Source organism: Hyla sarda, chromosome 10 (assembly GCF_029499605.1).
Source record: "Hyla sarda isolate aHylSar1 chromosome 10, aHylSar1.hap1, whole genome shotgun sequence".
Taxonomy (NCBI): domain Eukaryota; kingdom Metazoa; phylum Chordata; class Amphibia; order Anura; family Hylidae; genus Hyla; species Hyla sarda.
In genome coordinates this window covers 9,149,227-9,173,444 of record NC_079198.1, presented here as the reverse complement: position 1 = coordinate 9,173,444, position 24,218 = coordinate 9,149,227, and the positions used below count along the sequence as shown (strand labels likewise).

At 42.3% G+C, this 24,218-nt stretch overlaps 1 protein-coding gene across 1 annotated transcript in view; it reads right to left on the bottom strand.

Moving 5' to 3' along the window:
* LOC130293652 (phospholipase A2 inhibitor and Ly6/PLAUR domain-containing protein-like) overlaps positions 1 to 24,218 on the bottom strand; it is a 36,937-nt gene that overhangs the window by 3,815 nt on the left and 8,904 nt on the right. Inside the window, exons 2-4 of the mRNA XM_056542616.1 lie at positions 15,155 to 15,286; positions 13,565 to 13,711; positions 12,668 to 12,811 (exon numbers count right to left, since the gene is read on the bottom strand). Coding sequence (XP_056398591.1) covers positions 12,668 to 12,811; positions 13,565 to 13,711; positions 15,155 to 15,286 — 423 coding nt within the window. The remainder of the gene's footprint in view (positions 1 to 12,667; positions 12,812 to 13,564; positions 13,712 to 15,154; positions 15,287 to 24,218) is intronic.

Sequence of the window (24,218 nt, the reverse complement as noted above, 5' to 3'; positions counted from 1 at the left end):
TATCTGTCTTCTGTATAATTATTGGTTTTCCAAATGGGTGTTGAGAAATTTCTATATTTTATCTAAAGTTAAGATCCGAATACCGTAGTGAGTACCGCCGGCTATGATGTGTTACCAGTAACAGTGACGCTTCAGTGAAGAATTGGAATGTCCAGGAGATCATTATGGTCATTATGGGTTAAGAATTCTGCTACAGGGCATCGCCAGATGGGCCAGAAACTTCCATTCAGGTCTTAAAGGGGTACTCTGCCCCTAGACATCTTATTCCCTATCCAAACGCTCTGAACAAATGTTGGGTGCAGCAGTGAGATCGCGGGGGTCCCCAGTGGCGGAACCCCCGCAATCACACATCTTATCCCCTATCCTTTGGAGTCTCAAGACGTCACAACCACATCCCCTCAGTGCAAGTCTATGGGACGCGGCGTGACATCCGTCACGCCCCCTCCCATAGACTTGCATTGAGGGGGCATGGTTGTGAAGTCACGAGCCTCCGTCCCGCCACTGGGGACCCTCGCGATCTCAGCTTCAGCACCCCAGACATCCGTGCCGGATAACAGGTGATGCGGGATGGAGGCTCGTGACATCACGACCATGCCCCCTCAATGCAAGTCCATGGGAGGGGGGCGTGAAGGAAGTCACGCCACCTCCCATAGATTTGCACTGATGGGATGTGACCGTGACGTCATGAAGGGCGCGTGGCCGCTACGTCATGAGCCTTCCGGTGCTACACCCAATGCTCTAAACGAACGCTGGGTGCAGCAGGGAGATCGCGACGGTCCCCAGCAGTGGGACCCCTGCAATCAGACATCTTATCCCCTATCCTTTGGATAGGGTATAAGATGTCTAGGGGCAGAGTACTCCTTTAAGACCTGAATGGAAGTTTCTGGCCCATCTGGAGATCAGACGGCCATCACGCCCCCTCCCATAGACTTGCATGGAGGCAGCGTGACCATGTTGTCACGGGGATCGCGATCAGACATCTTATCCCCTATTCTTTAGATGGGGGATAAGATGTCTAGGGGTGGAGTATCCCTTTAATCGTGTTTCGGAGGTTCTTTAAGGCATTGAGCATTGTCTTACAGGAAAGCTATTTCTAACAAAGGGCACTAGAGGGCCAATCCTTTTCCTTCTGGAGAAGAGACACGTCCCATAGGAAGGAGACATTCCTATGGAGCCCTGGCTCAACACATTTCTTTGACGTGTGGTCCAATAATGGTTCTTTTGAAGGGTAACATGGTTGACGAGGCATCAACATTATCATGTAACTTCATGGAATCATGACCCATGGAATGGGGGGGACTACAAGCACGATTAAGGTTAACTGACAGCCATGTAGTGACCTGTATATTTATTGTACGTGGCCTTTTCTTCAGGTGCAGAATTGCACAACCGGTGTTGTTTGCTTTGTGCATATTTTGCCTTTTGTGACTAAACTAATCCAGGCAAACACTTTGGCATCTATAACGTATGAGATTGGATGAAACATGTTCGTGCGGAGAACAGAAAGAGACAAAACCAAGAGGACAAATAGGGTCAATCTGTCACTAGGCAGAGAGCTGACGTACGTGTAGTCATGGATTTATAAGGTGGACCTACATACTACTTGGCTTTTGAGTCTAGGAAGGCCGATGAGTAGATATAGACCCATCAAGATGTCCCAAACTTGGATGATTGAAAACTTCCATTGACCTAATGACTAATTCTTAAAGGGGTACTCCGCCCCTAGACATCCCCTGCGTTCCTGGCTGCGGCACCCCAGAAATCCAGTGCACGGAGCGAACTTTGGCTCGTGACGTCACGGTTAAGCCCTGCTCGTGAAGCCATGGCCATGCCCCCTCAATACAAGTCTATGGGAGGGGGCGTGACGGCAGTCACGCCCGCTTCCATAGACTTGTATTGAGGGGGCGTGGCCATGACATCACAAGCGGGGCGTGGTCGTGACATGCCGAGCCTCCGGCGCTTCACTCAAAGTTGTAAATGAACACCGGGTGCAGCAGGGAGATCGCGGTGGTTCCCAGCAGCGGGACCCCCATGATCAGACATCTTAAAGGGGTACTCTGGTGAATTTTTTTTTTTTTTAAATCAACTGGTACCAGAAAGTTAATCAGATTTGTAAATTACTTATATTAAAAAATCTTAAACCTTCCTGTACTTATTAGCTGTTGAATACTACAGCGGAAATTCTTTTCTTTTTGGAACATAGTGCTCTCTGCTGACATCATGAGCACAGTGCTCTCTGCTGACATCTCCCTGTCCATTTTAGGAACTGTCCAGAGCAGCATATGTTTGCTATGGGGCTTTTCTTTTACTCTGGACAGTTCCTAAAATGGACAGAGATGTCAGCAGAGAGCACTGTGCTCGTGATGTCAGCAAAGAGCTCTGTGTTTCAAAAAGAAAAGAATTTCCGCTGTAGTATTCAGCAGCTAATAAGTACAGGAAGGATTAAGATTTTTTAATAGAAATAATATACAAATCTGTTTAACTTTCTGGCACCAGTTGATTTAAAAAAAAGTTTTTCACCGGAGTACCCCTTTAATGACTGGTTTTACACCCTGTCTAGTAGTAGTGAGTGAAGCTGTCTGCTGGAGACCAGACCTCCTCATTCTAAACCTTCATAATACAATAGTTGTCCTTAATACCATATCAAGATTCTAAAAGAAGAAGAATGTTCCTTAGTAATCTCTAGTTTCTTTATGCATCTGCTTTTGTTTCCTTTTCCTTCTAGACCATGGGAACATCTTCAATTCACCTTCCATTCTATCTGGAATCAATTGTTTATGTACCTAATCCTCTTAGTAATTCTAGTTTTAATTGTACCCTGAAATATGAACCAAACCTGACGTAAACCTGTCTATTGTAAGAAAACCAAAGCAAAGGAGGCAGCTCCAAGACATATAAACAATGAATTATTTTTCTGAATATATGGTGGAAAAACCATAAAACATATTGATTACCCAAATAATGTTGACCAACTTGTTTTGTTAAAGGGAAGATAACTACAATAATACTGCTCATATATACAAGAATATAACTACTATAATACTGCCTCCTATATACAAGAATATAACTACTATAATACTGCTCCTATATACAAGAATATAACTACTATAATACTGCTCCTATATACAAGAATATAACTACTATAATACTGCTCCTATATACAAGAATATAACTACTATAATACTGCTCCTATATACAAGAATATAAACTACTATAATACTGCTCCTAATATACAAGAATATAACTACTATAATTACTGCTCCTATATACAAGAATATAACTACTATAATACTGCTCCTATATACAAGAATATAACTACTATATTACTGCTCCTATATACAAGAATATAACTACTATAATACTGCTCCTATATACAAGAATATAACTACTATAATACTGCTCCTATATACAAGAATATAACTACTATAATACTGCTCCTATATACAAGAATATAACTACTATAATACTGCTCCTATATACAAGAATATAACTACTATAATACTGCTCCTATATATAAGAATATAACTACTATAATACTGCTCCTATATACAAGAATATAACTACTATAATACTGCCCCTATATACAAGAATATAACTACTATAATACTGCTCCTATATACAAGAATATAACTACTATAATACTGTATCCTATATACAAGAATATAACTACTATAATACTGCCTCCTATATACAAGAATATAACTACTATAATACTGCTCCTATATACAAGAATATAACTACTATAATACTGCTCCTATATACAAGAATATAACTACTATAATACTGCTCCTATATACAAGAATATAACTACTATAATACTGTTCTATATACAAGAATATAACTACTATAATACTGCTCCTATATACAAGAATATAACTACTATAATACTGCCCCTATATACAAGAATATAACTACTATAATACTGCTCCTATATACAAGAATATAACTACTATAATACTGTATCCTATATACAAGAATATAACTACTATAATACTGCCTCCTATATACAAGAATATAACTAATATAATACTGCTCCTATATACAAGACTATATCTACTATAATACTGCTCCTATATACAAGAATATAACTACTATAATACTGCTCCTATATACAAGAATATAACTACTATAATACTGCTCCTATATACAAGAATATAACTACTATAATACTGCTCCTATATACAAGAATATAACTACTATAATACTGCCTCCTATATACAAGAATATAACTACTATAATACTGCTCCTATATACAAGAATATAACTACTATAATACTGCTCCTATGTACAAGAATATAACTACTATAATACTGCTCCTATATACAATAATATAACTACTATAATACTGCTCCTATATACAAGAATATAACTACTATAATACTGCTCCTATATACAAGAATATATCTACTATAATACTGCTCCTATATACAAGAATATAAGTACCATAATACTGCCCCTATATACAAGAATATTAGTACCATAATACTGCCCCTATATACAAGAATATAACTACTATAATACAGCTCCTATATACAAAAATATAACTACTATAATACTGCTCCTATATACAAGAATATAACTACTATAATACTGCTCCTATATACAAGAATATAACTACTATAATACTGCTCCTATATACAAAAATAAAACTACTATAATACTGCTCCTATATACAAGAATATAACTACTATAATACTGCTCCTATATACAAGAATATAACTATTATAATACTGCTCCTATATACAAGAATATAACTACTATAATACTGTATCCTATATACAAGAATATAACTACTATAATACTGCCTCCTATATACAAGAATATAACTACTATAATACTGCTCCTATATACAAGAATATATCTACTATAACACTGCTCCTATATACAAGAATATAACTACTATAATACTGCTCCTATATACAAGAATATAACTACTATAATACTGCTCCTATATACAAGAATATAACTACTATAATACTGCTCCTATATACAAGAATATAACTACTATAATACTGTTCCTATATACAAGAATATAACTACTATAATACTGCTCCTATATACAAGAATATAACTACTATAATACTGCTCCTATATACAAGAATATAACTATTATAATACTGCTCCTATATACAAGAATATAACTACTATAATACTGCTCCTATATACAAGAATATAACTACTATAATACTGCTCCTATATACAAGAATATAACTACTATAATACTGCTCCTATGTACAAGAATATAACTACTATAATACTGCTCCTATATACAAGAATATAACTACTATAATACTGCTCCTATATACAAGAATATAACTACTATAATACTGCTCCTATATACAAGAATATATCTACTATAATACTGCTCCTATATACAAGAATATAAGTACCATAATACTGCCCCTATATACAAGAATATAAGTACCATAATACTGCCCCTATATACAAGAATATAACTACTATAATACAGCTCCTATATACAAGAATATAACTACTATAATACTGCCTCCTATATACAAGAATATAACTACTATAATACTGCTCCTATATACAAGAATATAACTACTATAATACTGCTCCTATATACAAGAATATATCTACTATAATACTGCTCCTATATACAAGAATATAACTACTATAATACTGTTCCTATATACAAGAATATAACTACTATAATACTGCTCCTATATACAAGAATATAACTACTATAATACTGCTTCTATATACAAGAATATAACTACTATAATACTGCCCCTATATACAAGAATATAACTACTATAATACTGCTTCTATATACAAGAATATAACTACTATAATACTGCTCCTATATACAAGAATATAACTACTATAATACTGCCCCTATATACAAGAATATAACTACTATAATACTGCTCCTATATATAAGAATATAACTATTATAATACTGCTCCTATATACAAGAATATAACTACTATAATACTGCTCCTATATACAAGAATATTAACTACTATAATACTGCTCCTATATACAAGAATATAACTACTATAATACTGCTCCTATATACAAGAATATAACTACTATAATACTGCTCCTATATACAAGAATATAATTACTATAATACTGCCCCTATATACAAGAATATAACTACTATAATATTGTCTCCTATATACAAGAATATAACTACTATAATACTGCTCCTATATACAAGAATATAACTACTATAATACTGCTCCTATATACAAGAATATAACTACTATAATACTGCTCCTATATACAAGAATATAACTACTATAATACTGCTCCTATATACAAGAATATAACTACTATAATACTGCTCCTATATACAAGAATATATCTACTATAATACTGCTCCTTTATACAAGAATATAACTACTATAATACTGCCTCATATGTACAATAAAATCTAATACTATTCATTATCTACAGTAGAGTATGCAGGTATTACAGGATATAGTAATGAGATGGGAGACGGATGTGGCGGTAGAGATACGTAGGAGAATCATGTGCTCAGCCTAGTAGCAGTATAAGATTATAATGACAGAGTTCAGTAACGGAGATGTAAGTAGGAGCGGACATGAAGAACAGATCTTATTTCTAGCCCGGGGCAGCATTATAGTGTAGAACACAATGTTTCTATGGGGAGGATTCAGAATTGCAGGTTTTTTTATTGCAATTACTTTGATCTCTTGAATAACATTGAGTTAGGAGACCTAAGAAGCAATAGTCCTATTAATATGGGTGTCCAAGATTTTAGGTTATTTCCAAACACTGATATCACCCGTAGGTTGTGTTCATACGGCCGAATGTCCTATTGATTTCAATCTAAGGGTAGGGTCACACGTAACGGATCCACAGAGTATTTTACACTGCGGATACGCCGTAAACCCGACCCATTTTGTGCCTGCAGCTGTTGCCACCCCCTCCCCCCTTCCCTCGCCTCGCCCCTGGCCTGCTCGCAGAGGCAATCTGAGTGCACTGTGCAGCTGCGATGTCTGAGTGGACTCGGCAACTTACAGGCCCCCTCTGTGGCTGCTCGTAGAGACAGATTGCCGTTGCGAGCAGGTCAACGGCAGAGCGAGGCATGGGAAGGGGGTGGCAACACCTGGAGGCACAAAATAGGTCGGGTCACTGGTGGATCCGCAGCCTAAAATGTGCGTTATGCGTGAAGGATGACCCGTTGTGTGCACAGTGATGGATGGAGGTAAGTAACTTTATTGACCGACATGAAACGCGTTTCGCTGCGCATGCGCAGCGAAACGCGTTGCATGTCGGTCAATAAAGTTACTTACCTCCATCATCGTTGATGTCCTGCTCCTGGTCAGCGCCGCTTGAATCCCTGCTTTCCTTCTTTCCTCGATGAAGTTACTCCGGTGCTATTGATTTCAATGGGACTCTGCTGCACCGTGCACATGGCGGAAACATCTGCTGTGGAAAGCGTGATTCCGCCGTCCACAAAAAGAAGAGACAATGCATTTCTGAGCAGTCTTAGTGCCCGTTGTATCACGCAAATGTGTGGTCCGCCCGGGAACATAGGTGAACTTCCCGGAAGGGGCCACTCACCTGATAATGTTGTGTAAACAGACAGAACACCTAAAGTCGTGTAGATCTACAGTAGATATTGGTGCAGCAGGGTTGGCTCTGCCTATAGGCAAAATAGGCAGCTGCCTAGAGCGTCCTCTTGACGGGGTGCTACTCAGCCTCCTGCAATAAAGTTAACCAGCATCTGAAGCACCCCCCCCCCCTCCCATCCGAAGCACCTGACCATCAAGCAAGACCCCGCCATGCTACCCCCACCTATACTATAATAATCTACATTTTTCAGCCTGCTGGAGGAGCGCAGCGCCACCTCCGAGGTAGACAGAGGCCATCACTAAGGTCAGGTCCTTTCAACATCTCGACATCGTACAAGCCTCTATACACCGGGAGGAGCCAATGGGCAGCAAAATTAGCTTTTGCCTATGGTGGCAAAAATCTTTGCACCAGACGTGTGGTGCAGCCTCGGGATGTCGGGGTCTGGTTCACGGTCCACTGATGATATTAAATATTTGGGCAATTATATAGAAAGAGAATGTACATTTTTGTCGCAGAACCACCTGCAGATGTAGACCACCCAGGCTCATGAACATAAGAAAGTACTGGTTTTATTAATAAAAAGCCAAGTACATGACGCGTTTCAAGACCTCTTCCTCAGATGTTCAATGGCAATGTTAACCGGTCATTTGCCATAACTTGGGGTCAGGTATATATTCATGAAGGTGGAATGGTAGCCTGTGGTTGGCTTCGGCTACCTGTCGTAGGAAGAGGCGTAACTTGTAGCTTCTGGGCCCCGATGCAAAATCTGCAACAGGGCCCCAAGTGCTAATTATAATATAATAATTATAATACTGGTCTCTTATGGGGCAAATGTACTTTGGGGCCCCCTAAAAGGGGGCATATGTGGTGATAAACATTACTATGTAAGCATGACCTAAAGAAAAAGAAGAGAGAGTTGGACACATGACTATGGTCAGGTAAGTTGCAGGGGTGGGGGATTTAAAGACCAAAGCCCCTCCTACAAATCCAGATCAATTATCTAATCGACCTTCACACTTATCAGGATGGGGCACTTGAAATCCAACATGTCCAATCCCTTCTAACATCTACAGTCAGTGGAGAGATGTGAAACCGCCTTGTCCATTAGATGGTCAGCCCAGTCCCACCAGAACCGGTGGGTTACGACAAAAATTCTACGATAGGGGATAAGATGTCTGATTGCGGGGGTCCCACCGATGGGGACCCCCACAATCTCTCCTGCAGCACCCACTTTTCATCATCTGCAGGGAGCAAAGATTGCTCCATGTCTGAAGACTGGCGATACAGGGGCCGGAGTATTGTGACATCATGGCTCCGCCCTTTGTGCTACCATGCCCCTCCCCCTCAATGCAAGCCTATGGGAGGGGGTGTGGCGGCCACCACGCTCTCTCCCATAGACTTGCATTGAGGGGGCAGGGTGTCACATCACGATACTCCGGCCCCTGTATCGCCAGTCATCAGACATGGAGCAATCTTCGCTCCCTGCAGCTGATGACAAGTGGGTGCTGCAGGAGAGATTGCGGGGGTCCTCAGCAGCGGGACCCCCGAGATGAAATGTCTTATCCTTTGGATAGGGGAAAAGATGTCTAGGGGTGCAGTACCCCTTTAAGTAAAGGATGTAACACTGATATCTTAAAGGGGTTATACAGGAAAAAACTTTTTTTTTATTTATATATATATATATATATATATCAACTGGATTCAGAAAGTTAAACACATTTGTAAATTACTTCTATTAAAAAATCTTAATCCTTTCAATAATTATCAGCTGCTGAAGTTGAGTTTTTGCTTTCTGCTGACATCTCTGCTTGAACTGCACAGAGTAGAAGAGGTTTGCTATGGGGAGTTGCTTCTAAACTGGGCTGTTCCCGAGACACGTGTCATCCGAGAGCACTTAGACAGAAAAGAACAACTCAACTTCAGCAGCTCTTAAGTACTGAAAGGATTAAGATTTAATATAAGTAATTTACAAATCTGTTTAACTTTCTGGAGCCAGTTGATATATAAAAAAAAGTTTTTTCCTGGAATACCCCTTTAACCTTAGAAAAAACAAAGTTTGGCCTCCTTCTTCTAAGTGAGTAGGATTTCCCTAATGTTTCTTCCATAAATGACTTATCGTGTGCCAGAAATTTACAAGATGTCGTCCTTTTGAAGTTTTGTCCGTGGCCTTCTCCTTTTATAAGTGGTGATAGATAGATGGATGTTGACCAAGTCCAAGATGTTTTTGTAGTTTAGATTGGGTTGAATTTTTGCCAAGACTTATCTGCGTAGCGTCCTGTTGAAGGTTAGAGGCCAGACATTTGGCTATTTGTTGAGGGCCATGGAGTTTATATCTTTAATTAAAGTGGTTATACGGGATTTAAAGGGGTACTCCGGCCCTAAGACATTTTATCCCCTATCCAAAGGATAGGGGATAAGATGTCTGACTGCGGTGGTTCTTCCACTGGGGACCCCCGCAATCTTGCATTCAGCACCCACCTTGGGTAGCTGCACACCGCGCTGCCAGCTAAGAATCTGCCGTGTGACGACCACAGTGCTGGAGTATCGTGACGTCACGACTCCACCCCCACGTGATGTCACGCCCCGCCCCCACTACGCCCCGCCCCCATCACGACGACCAATCCACTGTCCAGGAAACTGTTCATCTAGGAATGCTCGGACCTGACACCCATAATGTGGTGGTCACCATCTTGCTGGAGAAACGCAGGGAACGTGCCAGGTCCGAGCATTCCTAGATGAACAGTTTCCTGGACAGTGGATTGGTCGTCGTGGGCCAGTTGAATGGCCCCCAAGGTCTCCCGATCTGACCCCCTTAGACTTTTATCTTTGGGGTCATCTGAAGGCAATTGTCTATGCTGTGAAGATACGAGATGTGCAGCACCTGAAACTATGGATACTGGAAGCCTGTGCTAGCATTTCTCCTGCGGTGTATATAGTAGTATATAGCAGTGTATACAGATACTGGAAGCCTGTGCTAGCATTTCTCCTGCAGTGTATATAGTAGTATATAGCAGTGTATACGGATACTGGAAGCCTGTGCTAGCATTTCTCCTGCTGTGTATATAGTAGTATATAGCAGTATATACGGATACTGGAAGCCTGTGCTAGCATTTCTCCTGCGGTGTATATAGTAGTATATATCAGTGTATACGGATACTGGAAGCCTGTGCTAGCATTTCTCCTGCGGTGTATATAGTAGTATATATCAGTGTATACGGATACTGGAAGCCTGTGCTAGCATTTCTCCTGCGGTGTATATAGTAGTATATAGCAGTATATACGGATACTGGAAGCCTGTGCTAGCATTTCTCCTGCGGTGTATATAGTAGTATATAGCAGTGTATACGGATACTGGAAGCCTGTGCTAGCATTTCTCCTGCGGTGTATATAGTAGTATATAGCAGTGTATACGGATACTGGAAGCCTGTGCTAGCATTTCTCCTGCGGTGTATATAATAGTATATAGCAGTGTATACGGATACTGGAAGCCTGTGCTAGCATTTCTCCTGCGGTGTATATAGTAGTATATAGCATTGTATACGGATACTGGAAGCCTGTGCTAGCATTTCTCCTACGGTGTATATAGTAGTATATAGCAGTATAGACAGATACTGGAAGCCTGTGCTAGCATTTCTCCTGTGGTGTATATAGTAGTATATAACAGTGTATACAGATACTGGAAGCCTGTGCTAGCATTTCTCCTGCGGTGTATATAGTAGTGTATAGCAGTGTATACGGATACTGGAAGCTTGTGCTAGCATTTCTCCTGCGGTGTATATAATAGTATATAGCAATATATACGTATACTGGAAGCCTCTGCTAGCATTTCTCCTGCAGTGTATATAGTAGTATATAGCAGTGTTTACGGATACTGGAAGCCTGTGCTAGCATTTCTCCTGCGGTGTATATAGTAGTATATAGCAGTGTATACGGATACTGGAAGCCTGTGCTAGCATTTCTCCTGCGGTGTATATAGTAGTATATAGCAGTGTATACAGATACTGGAAGCCTGTGCTAGCATTTCTCCTGCGGTGTATATAGTAGTATATAGCAGTGTATACGGATACTGGAAGCCTGTGCTAGCATTTCTCCTGCGGTGTATATAGTAGTATATAGCAGTGTATACGGATACTGGAAGCCTGTGCTAGCATTTCTCCTGCGGTGTATATGGTAGTATATAGCAATGCATACGGATACTGGAAGCCTGTGCTAGCATTTCTCCTGCGGTGTATATAGTAGTATATAGCAGTGCATACGGATACTGGAAGCCTGTGCTAGCACTTCTCCTGCGGTGTATATAGTAGTATATAGTAGTATATAGAGAAGAGGGTTGCATTGACAATCCAACACAATGGGCAGCACATTGAACACATTTTATAAATGGTCAGAAACTTGTAAATAACTCATGAAAGAATAAAGTTACGTTAAAACCGAGCACATCATTGTTTTTCTTATGAAATTCCAATAAGTTTGATGTGTCACATGACCCTCTTCCTATTGAAAAAACAAAAGTTGTATTCAAAATGGCCGACTTCAAAATGGCCGCCATGGTCACCATCCATGTTGAAAAGTTTCCCCCCTCACATATACTAATGTGCCACAAACAGAAAGTTAATATCACCAACCATTCCCATTTTATTAAGGTGTATCCATATAAATGGCCCACCCTGTAGAGCATTAAAGGGTTACTCCGCCCCTAGAAATCTTATACTCTGTCCAAAGAATAGGGGATAAGATGTCTGATCGTGGGGGTCTGGCCGCTGGGACACCCCGCAATCTCCAGTCCGGCACCGCAGAATTCTGAACACCCCCTCCATTCATGTCTATGGGTGGGGCGGGCTTGACAGCTAGTACATGGCCACCACACATCCTCCCATAGACATGAATGGAGGGGACGTGACAGCTGGGAAATTCGCTATGTGCACCGGATGACTGGGGTACCGCAGGGGGGATCATTGGGGTCCCAGCAGCCAGACCCTGCAGTCAGACATCTTATCCCCTATCCTTTGGAGGCGCAATAAAAATGAAACCTCAATGAATTCCCAAAAGAAAGGGAGCATGGTATCCTGTACCCCAATAATAGTAAACCATTTACCTCCTTCCCGGGTGGCTGAATACTGAACACAATGGTTTTCGGCTCCGGTGCAGTTTACATGGGATTTCACATCACAGGTTTGGGAATTTCTTGCAAAACAGGACGGGCAGCTCAACCCATTTTCTGTAGAATTCAGCGCTGTCCCTAAAAATTTTAAACAAATAGACACGTTAATTAATTAAATACATTTTAAAAATTTAAATTAGTAAAACAATTAATTGTATTTCAACAAATTGATTTTTTTATCCAAATTTCTTGACCACAAAAATACTGTAAACTGTTATTAACCATTATATATATATAACTAGTATTGTGGTAACCAGTTGGGAAACACCGGTATATACAAAGAGTTCTCTGCATTTTGTCTCAACTCCTTTCCTCTCGCGAGCAGGGACTTCACTCCTCTTGTTTGACTATTTATTGTGTCGTTTTGTCATGTTTGATATTTGTCCTGTAAATTGTAAAATGCTGCAGAGTTTATTGGTGCTATAATAATAATAATAATAATAATAATAATAATAGTGATAATAATAATAATAATAATAACAACAATGATACTACCATTATTGTTATTATTATCACTATTATTATCACTATTATTATTATTATTATTATTATTATTATTATTATTATTATCAGTAGTACTGGTAGTAGTATTGTATATTATTAATAATAATAATGATAATATTAATAGTGATAATAATAACAACAATAATAATACTAACATTATTATTATTATCACTATTATTATTATTAATATCAGTAGTACTGGTAGTAGTGTTGTATAATAATAATAATAACAATAATAATAATAATAATTATTATTATTATCATTATTACTGAAGTGGAGATATATGGTACTTTAAATAACATAAATATAGGCATGAGAAGGCGTACAGCTCACTGTGCCATTGTTGCAGTAGTTCTGCGAGCAGCACATTGTGGTCACCCGCACACGGAACTCCTCTGTGGTTAGGGTGGCCGGATGACTGCAGCTATGGACGCTCCCACAGGATTTCTCCAGGACGACGCTTCTCATTTCTCCTAGAATAGAATATGGTAGCAGAAGAAAAAGTCCATTAGCTTCCTGTGGCTTATGTAGTGTGCTTTTTTTGTCTTTAGAACTGAATATTTGTCAGGATCCGGACTGGTAAGCAGCGAGGACACTGGAGGGGGATCCTCTGTGTCAGTGGGGTGATGACGTGGGCCGTACCAGGGGAACGGAATCTAAGAGGTTACTGGTCTTCACCAGAGCCCGCCGCAAAGCGGGACGGACTTGAAGCAGCAGGTAACCCCCAGGTCGTTCCACCCGATAGCGACTCAACCTCACTGACAGCTGAGACAGGCGCGGTACACAGGGACAAGGCAAGAGCAAGGTCGGACGTAGCAGAAGGTCTGGGCAGGCAGCAAGGATCGTAGTCAGGGGCAACAGCAGAGGGTCTGGATACACAGGCTTGGGATACACAAAACGCTTTCTCAGGGCACAAGGCAACAAGATCCGGCGAGGACAGGAAGGGGAAGTGGGTTTTTATATGAATGGGAAGTGATTAACAACTGATTGGGCCAGGCACCAATTAGTGGTGCACTGGCCCTTTAAATTTCAGAGTGCGGGGGCCGCGCGAGCCGGGACATGACCGCCGGGGAACGGGACAGGTGAGTGGATTGGGATGCGACCCCTCCGGGAGTGACAGTTCAGCGCTCCCAGTCAACGGGTCTGACCGGGGCACTGCAGACAGGAGAAGACCGCGAGCGCTCCAGGGAGGAGCAGGGAACCGGAGCACTCGGCGTAACAATATTCTCATAACTTAAAGGGGTACTCCACTGGAAAACATTTTCTTTTAAATCAACTGGTGCCAGAAAGTTAAACAGATTTGTAAATTACTTCTATTAAAAAATCCCAATCCCTCCACTACTTATCCTCTGCTGTATAATCCACAGGAAGTTCTTTCCTTTTTACTTTTCCTTTTTGCCTGACCACAGTGCTCTCTGCTGACACCTCTGTCCATGTCAGGAACTGTCCAGAGCAGGAGGTTTGCTATGGGGATTTGCTCCTACTCTGGACAGTTCCTAAAAGGGACAGAGGTGTCAGCAGAGAGCACTGTGGTCAGGCAAAAAGGAAATAAAAATAAAAATAAATAAAAAAAGAACTTCCTCTGTAGTATATAGCAGCTGATAAATACTGGAAGGATTGGGATTTTTTAATAGAAGTAATTTACAAATCTGTTTAACTTTCTGGCACCAGTTGATTTAAAAGAAAATGTTTTCTAGAGGAGTGCCCCTTTAATACCAATAAATAGCCAAAATGGCCTCTATCAATTTTAGTTATCAATGGTCAAAAAGGTCAAGACCACCTGTTATAACATAAACCTATTGGTGTCATTACTACTGAGGAAACTGAATGGTGGAATTTCTGGAATCTGGACTCCCCCCCCCCCCCCGCCCCATTAGAATGTCTATAAGTAACCTAAAGACCAAGCTTCTTGTTACCATTATCATTTTGAAGAGTCTTCTCGGTGAGGGTCACCGTACAGCGAGCTCGTGGAGATTTACAATGCTCGTAGTGGCCGGAACAAGTGTTTGAGTTGATCGCGTAACAGACTTCACACTCCAGAGCGCCACCTATGGGGAGAAGGAAATGATATGTTAATACACTAGACAACGAATTAAGGTCTAGGAGAAAGTGAAAACGAGATTTTACCCTCAAGGTTGTAGTAAGGACTGAAAAAAATGTCTAACTATCCTGTCACATTACAACTATCAATCTTAAAGGGGTACTCCTCCCCTAGAAATCCTAGCCCCTATCCAAAGGATCGTGGGGGTCCCGCCACTGGGGACCCCCGTGTTCTCCCTACTTTACCCGGTGTCGGGTGCAGGGCCGGAGGCTCGTGACATCACGGCCATGCCCTGCTAGCGAGTCATAGCCACGCCCCCAATGCAAGTCTATGGAAGGGGGCGTGACATCCGTCACGCCCCCTCCCATAGACTTGCATTGAGGGGGCGTGACCGTGATGTTTCGAACCTCCGCTCAGCATGGCCAATCATGGAGTGAAGTTCGCTCCATGCACCGGATGTTTGGGGCCTCCGGAAAAAGCACGCATTCACGCGTGAAACTGCCGGCGTAGCCTCTGAGCGCCATTACACCTGCACTGATGCTGTGATCCAGCTACCTGTATACCGGACTCCTACACCGGACTGTCTCCGTTGAGCGGTGAGTGCATGTGCACCTTGTATTAATTTACAAATCTGTTTAACGTTCTGGCACCAGTTGATTAAAAGCGGAGCACCACTTTAATTTCCATTTCAAAATACTGTATATACTCGAGTATAAGCCGACCCAAATATAAGCCGAGGCCCCTAATTTCACCCCCAAAAAAACAGGAAAAGTTATTGACTCGACTATAAGCCTAGGGTGGGAAATACATCATCCCCCCATCTCATCATCCAGACCCCCGTCATCATTAACACCCCCGTCATCATCACCCTGTCATCATCACCCTGTCCTTATCCCCCCACCCCCTTCATCATCACCGCCTGTCAATCCCCTCAGTGGTCTTCAACCTGTGGACCTCCAGACAGCCATCGGCTGTCCGGGCATGCTGGGAGTTGTAGTTTTGAAACATCTGGAGGTCCGCAGGTTGAAGACCACTGCGGCCTTCGTCATCATCCAGACCCCCCCTTTAGTTTTCTACTCACCTCCCCTCGGTGGGAAGGAAGGGTGAGCTGGTCTGGGCCATCTATGCTGCAGGGACCGTCCGGTGCGGAGGGTTAGTCGTTCAGGGCTGTCCGTCTTCACCGGGAGGCCCTCTTCTCCGCTACGGGCCGGCCCCGGACTAGTGACGTTGCCTTGACGACAGCGCACAGGGATGTTCATGCGCAGGGACGTCTGCTGCGCACGGACGTCCCTGTGCGTCCGCATCAAGACAACGTCACTATGCCGGGGCCGGCCCGTAGCGGAGAAGAGGGCCTCCCGGTGAAGATGGACAGCCCGGAACGACTAACCCTCCCCACCAGACGGTCCCTGCAGCATAGATGGCCCGGACCAGCTCACCCTTCCTTCCCACCGAGGGGAGGTGAGTAGTGTTGAGCGGCATAGGCCGTATTCGAATTCGCGAATATTCGCGAATATATGGACGAATATTCGTCATATTCGCGAATATTCGCAAATTCGTAATATTCTCGTTTTATTTTCGCATATGCGAATATTCGCGTGTGCGAAAATTAACATATACGAAAATTTGCATTTACAACAAATTAACATATGCGAAAATTCGTATATGCGAAAATTAGCATATGCAAAGTTTCGCATATGCGAAAATTCGCACGCCAGTCTCACACAGTAGTATTAGAGCCTTCGTTACACCACACAAGCTGGAAGCAGAGAGGGATGATCACTGTGATGTGTACTGTGAAAAAAAAAAAAAAAGAATATTCGTAATTACGAATATATAGCGCTATATTCGCGAATATGCGATATTCGAGAATAAAATTCGAATTGCGAATATTCGCGAGCAACACTAGAGGTGAGTAGAAAACTAAAGGGGGGGTCTGGATGATGACGAAGGCCGCAGTGGTCTTCAACCTGAAGGGATTGACAGACGGAGAGTTCGAGTATAAGCCGAGGGGGACGTTTTCAGCACAAAAAAATCATTCTGAAAAACTCGGCTTATACTCGAGTATATACGGTACATACAGCTAATCCAGATTTTGGTGTTTTCTTAAGACATTGTTTCAGAGAAGTAAATACATAATAAACCTTCGCAGAGAATGTCGTCACGTGGGCACATTGGGCTTTCTGAAAGTCGACTCTAATAGTTTCTGGCAACACATAAGGTAACTCTAAGATTATGAAAACCGTCTTGAGCTGTTTGCCGCTCTTTGGGTATTAAGGCGCCATGGAAATGTCCGGCGGTGGTTTAGACAAGATCGTGGATTATCCATGGCTGCTGGACGACCATTAGTAGAACCAGTTATATCTCGTCTTCAGTAGATGAGACAGGGCGCAAAATTACGGAAGAGCTTAGCAGATAATGTTTATGCATTTGGTTCCAGTGCTTCCTCTAGTGCAGTGGTCTCAAAATGTGACCCTCCAGATGTTGCAAAACTTTAACCCCCAGCATGCACGGACAGCTGTTGGCATTAGAAAGATTTTATATTTACCATAAGAAGTGCAATAGCAAAACATTTTTAAAGGTGGAAAAGGGGGCGGGGCTATGACATCACGAGCTCCCAGTGCCGGCTCCAGTGTTCGGAACAGTTTGTTCCATGCGCTGAGCAGCAGAGTATCCCTTTAAACAGATTTGGAAATTACTTAATCCTTCCAGTACTTATCAGCTGCTGTATGCCCAACAGGAAGTTCTTTTCCTTTTGAATTTCCTAGTAGTACAACATAAAAAAGTCGTGGTCCTAAGTAGAAAAATCAGCAAGGAAATAACTCTTAAAGGGGTATTCCACTGGAATTTTTTTTTTTTTTAAATCAACTGGTGCCAGAAAGTTAAACAGATTTGTAAATTACTTCTATTTAAAAATCTTAATCCTTCCAGTACTTATCAGCTGCTGTATAATAGAGAGGAAGTTCTTTTCTTTTTGAATTTCCTTTCTGTCTGACCACAGTGCTCTCTGCTGACACCTCTGTCCATTTTAGGAACTGTCCAGAGCAGGAGAGGTTTGTCTATGGGGATTTTTTCCCGCTCTGGACAGTTCCTGGCATGGACAGAGGTGTCAGCAGAGAGCACTGTGGTCAGACAGAAAGGAAATTCAAAAAGAAAATAACTTCCTGTTGAGCATACAGCAGCTGATTAGTACTGGAAGGATTAAGATTTTTCAAATAGAAGTAATTTACAAATCTGTTTAACTTTCTGGCACCAGTTTATTAAAAAAAATGTTTCCAGTGGAGTACCCCTTTAAGAGTTATTGCCTTGCTGATTTTTCTACTTATGACCAAGGCTTGTTCATGTTGTACTACTATTCAGGTAGGAAATTCAAAAGGAAAAGAACTTCCTGTTGAGCACACAGCAGCTGATAAGTACTGGAAGGATTAAGATTTTTCAAATAGAAGTCATTTCCAAATCTGTTTAAAGGGGTATTCCGCTGCTTAGCATTTGGAACAAACTCTTCAGAACACTGGAGACAGCGCTGGGAGCTTGTGATGTCATAGCCCTGCCCCCTCATGATGTCAAGCCCACCCCCTCAATGCAAGTCTATGGGAGGGGGCATGATGGCTGTCACGCCCCCTTCCATAGACTTGCATTGAGGGGATGGGATGTGACGTCACGAGCTGCCGGTTTGTTCCAAACGCTGAGCAGTGGAGTACCCCTTTAACTTTTTGATATCAGTTGATTTAAAAAATGGTTTTCCACCGGAGTACCCCTTGGGTACTCCGGTAAAAAAACTTTTTTTTCTTAAATCAACTGGTGCCAGAAGGTTAAACAGATTTGTAAATTACTTCTATTAAAAAATCTTAATCCTTCCTGTACTTATTAGCTGCTGAATACTACAGTGGAAATTCTTTTCCGTTTGAAACACAGAGCTCTCTGCTGACATCATGAGCACAGTGCTCTCTGCTGACATCTCTGTCCTTTTTAGGAACTGTCCAGAGTAAAAGGAAATCCCCATAGCAAACATATGCTGTTCTGGACAGTTCCTAAAATGGACAGAGATGTCAGCAGAGAGCACTGTGGTCATGATGTCAGCAGAGAGCTCTGTGTTTCAAACGGAAAAGAATTTCCACTGTAGTATTCAGCAGCGAATAAGTACAGGAAGGATTAAGATTTTTTAATAGAAGTAATTTACAAATCTGTTTAACTTTCTGGCACCAGTTGATTTAAAAAATAAAAAAATAAAAAATAAATAAGGTTTTCACCGGAATACCCCTTTAATAAGTTAAAAATAAAGAAAAAAAAATTAAATAAGGAGAATTGTGAAATTCTTCCTCAAAATGGAAATAAAAAAAAAATATGATAGAGGAGTGAAGAGAACGTCTCTGGTAAACACTGGGTCCTCGCCCGGCTCTAGACACGTGCTGCGGTTCCTCAGGGCGGACTTCAGGAAGTCGGTCATTTTCTGGCTCGTGCTAAAAGAAAAAATGACTTCCATATGTGTCCCCAGTGCAATAAAAGCTCCACATTGTACCAAAGAACGGTGGAAAAAATAAGAATACAGGAGCGGGTACGAGGAAGAGGTCACGTAGAGCAGGAAGGATTCATAGGACTAATTCATAGCACCTCAATGAGCTGAGACTTATATAGGCAAGAAGAAGAAGTGATCCAGAAACCACAGTGAGAACATAGCCAAGTCATTAAAGGGGTACTACCGTGCTGACCACTTATCCCCTATCTAAAGGATAGGGGATAAGTTGCCTGATCGTGCGGGGTCCCGCCGCTGGGGACCCCCACGATCTCACACGCAACACCCCGCTCTCATCAGCTGTGAAGTCACGATCACCGGCCCCGTCATCAGACCCGGAGCGGATGTTCGCTCCGGGTCTGATGACGGGGCCGGTGATCGTGACTTCACAGCTCCGCCCCCGTGTGACGTCACACTCCGCCCCCTCAATGCAAGTCTATGGCAGGGGGCGAGACAGCTGTCTCGCCCCCTGCCATAGACTTACATTGAAGGGGCGGAGCGTGATGTCACATGGGGGTGGAGCCTTGACGTCACTATACTCCGGCCCCGTGATCGGCAGTCATCAGACACGGAACGATGTTCGCTCCGGGGCCTGATGAGAGCGGGGTGCTGCGTGCGAGATCGCGGGGGCCCCAGCGGCGGGACCCCGCGCGATCAGGCAACTTATCCCCTATCCTTTAGATAGGGGGTAAGTGGTCAGCACGGTAGTACCCCTTTAATACTTGTATCTATTCTTAGCTATATGGGTCTTTACCCTGTATAAGAAACCATAAAGGGGTGCTCCGCCCCTAGACATCTTTATCTTATCACCTATCCAAAAGAGAGGGAATAAGATGTCTGATCGCTGCGACACCCCAGACATCTGGTGCACGGAGTGAACTTTGTTCTGTGTCGGATGACTGGTGATGTGGAGCGGAGGCTCGTGACGCCGCGGCCATGCCCCCTCAATGCAAGTCTCCACCGGAAAACATTTTAATTTTAAATCAACTGGTGCCAGAAAGTTAAACAGATTTGTAAATGACTTCTATTAAAAAAATCTTAATCCTTCCAGTACTTATCAGCTGCTGTTATCCTCCACAGGAAGTTATTTTCTTTTTGAATTTCCTTTCTGTCTGACCACAGTGCTCTCTGCTGACACCTCTGTCCATGTCAGGAACTGTCCAGAGCAGGAGATGTTTTCTATAGGGATTTGCTCCTACACTGGACAGTTCCTAAAATGGACAGAGGTGTCAGCAGAGAGCACTGTGGTCAGGCAGAAAGGAAATTCAAAAAAGAAAAGAACTTCCTGTGGATCATAACAGCAGCTGATAAGTACTGGAAGGATTAAGAATTTTTAATAGAAGTAGTTTACAAATCTATTTAACTTTCTTGCACCAGTTGAATTTAAAAAAAAATGTTTTCCAATGGAGTACCCCTTTAAGGGACAGGGCCTGAAGTAAAAAAAAAGGGCACTTCTCATAATTATTTATTTAAATGCCCACATAATGATGCCCCACTGCCCAGTGTCAAAAGGGCAGGGGCTCAAGCCCCCTTTCTTGTCAATGTGTGCACGTCCCTAATTTGTATCAATATTCTGTTAGAGGATTTAACATAACTTGTAACTCGAAATCCCTGCTTGTTAGGGCTTAGGAGTCCAGTGGGCGGTCTCACTCAGTAGGGTCAACTACTGGACTCCAAAGCCCAGAATAAGCTGAGAGTTGAATGACTAAAATTCATGTGATATTGATTATATGTTGTGTAACATGCTGCTCACAAATCAGATGGCGTGACAGGTTCAAGGTGAACGTCCTTCAACTATTGGCCTTAGGCATCTCCTTAGGTTTCATGTTAGTCATGTGATCTCCTTACAGTTGGGAAATCCCTAAATGCAGTCACGAGTATAGAAAAAAGAAGCCACAACCTTTTGTTTCACGTCATTGTCACTTTCTATAGAATTCACGCCCACTTTGTCACAGACTGATTCGTTGCAGGAAATATTAGGAAATATAAGTCAGAGGACTCATTTCCTCCTTTAGAACTTTTCCATTTTCCATAAACGGGCACTGTCATTAAAACTTATTTTTGCTATTGCACTCCTTTTGGTAAATAAAAAAAAAACTTTCTAATGCACTTTGTTTAAAAAAAAAAAAAAAAAAAAAGTAGTTTTCTATGTTTTATTTGTGTTTAAAAAAGCTGCCACTAGGTGTCTCCCTACTTGTCCAGAGCACATTTTCCCCCATCTTTTGCGCAGACTTTGGACTCCTGCTGTCCTGGCAGAAGTCCAAAATCAGGAAATGCAGTCTGGAGTGCTGAGGGGTTTTGTGCAGTCTTAGCCAATCATAGATCATCTCACACTGAACTGCTCTAAGCTGTGTATAGCAAAGTGAGGCAGGAAGTTCTCCCCTGTATGGCTTCAGATAATGTCACGGCTGCTGGGGAATGCCCCTTCCCAGTCTGTGAATCTGACTGAGCAGAAAATACAGAGTAATATCAAGGTAAAAAACTAAAAAATTATAAAAATTAAGGCCGGGGATGGTTTATCATGATGGGCAGTGACCTGGGAGGATTATAAAATATTTAAAAAATCATGATCGGTTCTCTTTAATAAATGTAATTATGTTATAGGAAGAGAAGACGATACGTTCAGACCTTAAAGGGGTACTCCGGTGGAAAACTTTTTTTTTTTTTTAAATGAACTGGTGCCAGAAAGTTAAATAGATTTGTAAATTACTTCTATTTAAAAATCTTAATCCTTTCAGTAGTTAGTAGCAGCTGTATGCTACAGAGGAAATTCTATTATTTTTTGTCTTGTCCTCAGTGCTCTCTGCTGACATCTCTGTCCGTGTCAGGAACTGTCCAGAGCAGCATAGGTTTGCTATGGGGATTTTCTCCTGCTCTGGACAGTTCCCGATACGGGCATCAGGCGTCAGCAGAGAGCACTGTGGACAAGACAAAAAAGAAATTCAAAAAGAGAATAATTTCTTCTGTAGCATACAGCTGCTAATAAGTACAGGAAGGGTAAAGATTTCTTAATAGAAGTAATAATTTACAAATCTGTTTAACTTTCTGGCACCAGTTGATTTTAAGAAAAACATTTTTTCACCGGAGTACCACTTTAAATTATGAAATGATGGAGTTGGAGGATGTCCATTGCTCTTTCCACATGCCAATGGTAGACTGTCGTACCTCTCTATCTTTCTCTATGGGATCTTTAGGGTCAAGATGAGCATCGGCCAAGTCCGGCAGAGGCATGAGAACTATTTTTCTTTATTTTTATCCGAAATAGCCGATTCTTGTCCACTCTTGGCATTGCCCTCATTTTGTGATTCATACAGTGAAATAACACGATGTTCCTGAGAAAACCCTGTAATAGTTTTTTGATCTTTGCTTCTAATTCCTAAGCTTGTCAGACGCTTTCCCGTAAATCCCCCAAAAGATAAAAGGTGCAATTAACATCTGTGTTCTATGGTTCCTCTCCTGCCTCACCCTGCTGTTATGCGTAATGCTCAAGAGGTTTCACCTGAAAATCCAGGACTCCGATGCAAAATACCTGACAGGTTCCCACCTATGTAGAATATGGGAGTCTAAGGGAGTTAAAGGGGTACTCCGCCCCTAGACTGATCGCGGGAGTCCCGTCTCTGGGGACCGTTGCGTTCTCGGTGGTGGCACCCTAGACATCCGATGCACGGAGCGAACTTCGCTCTGTGCCGGATGACTGGTGATGGGGGGTGAAGGCTCATGACATTACGGTCATCACACCCCTTCCCATAGACTTGCATCACACCCCCTCCCATAGACTTGCATCACACCCCCTCCAATAGACTTGCATCACACCCCCTCCCATAGACTTGCATCACACCCCCTCCCATAGACTTGCATCCCACCCCCTCCCATAGACTTGCATCACACCCCATCCCATAGACTTGCATCACACCCCCTCCCATAGACTTTCATCACACCCCCTCCCATAGACTTGCATCACACCCCCTCCCATAGACTTGCATCACACCCCCTCCCATAGACTTGCATCACACCCCCTCCCATAGACTTGCATCACACCCCCTCCCATAGACTTGCATCACACCCCCTCCCATAGACTTGCATCACACCCCCTCCCATAGACTTGCATCACACCCCCTCCCATAGACTTGCATCACACCCCCTCCCATAGACTTGCATCACACCCCCTCCCATAGACTTGCATCACACCCCCTCCCATAGACTTGCATCACACCCCCTCCCATAGACTTGCATCACACCCCCTCCCATAGACTTGCATCACACCCCATCCCATAGACTTGCATCACACCCCCTCCCATAGACTTGCATCACACCCCCTCCCATAGACTTGCATCACACCCCCTCCCATAGACTTGCATCACACCCCCTCCCATAGACTTGCATCACACCCCGTCCCATAGACTTGCATCACACCCCCTCCCATAGACTT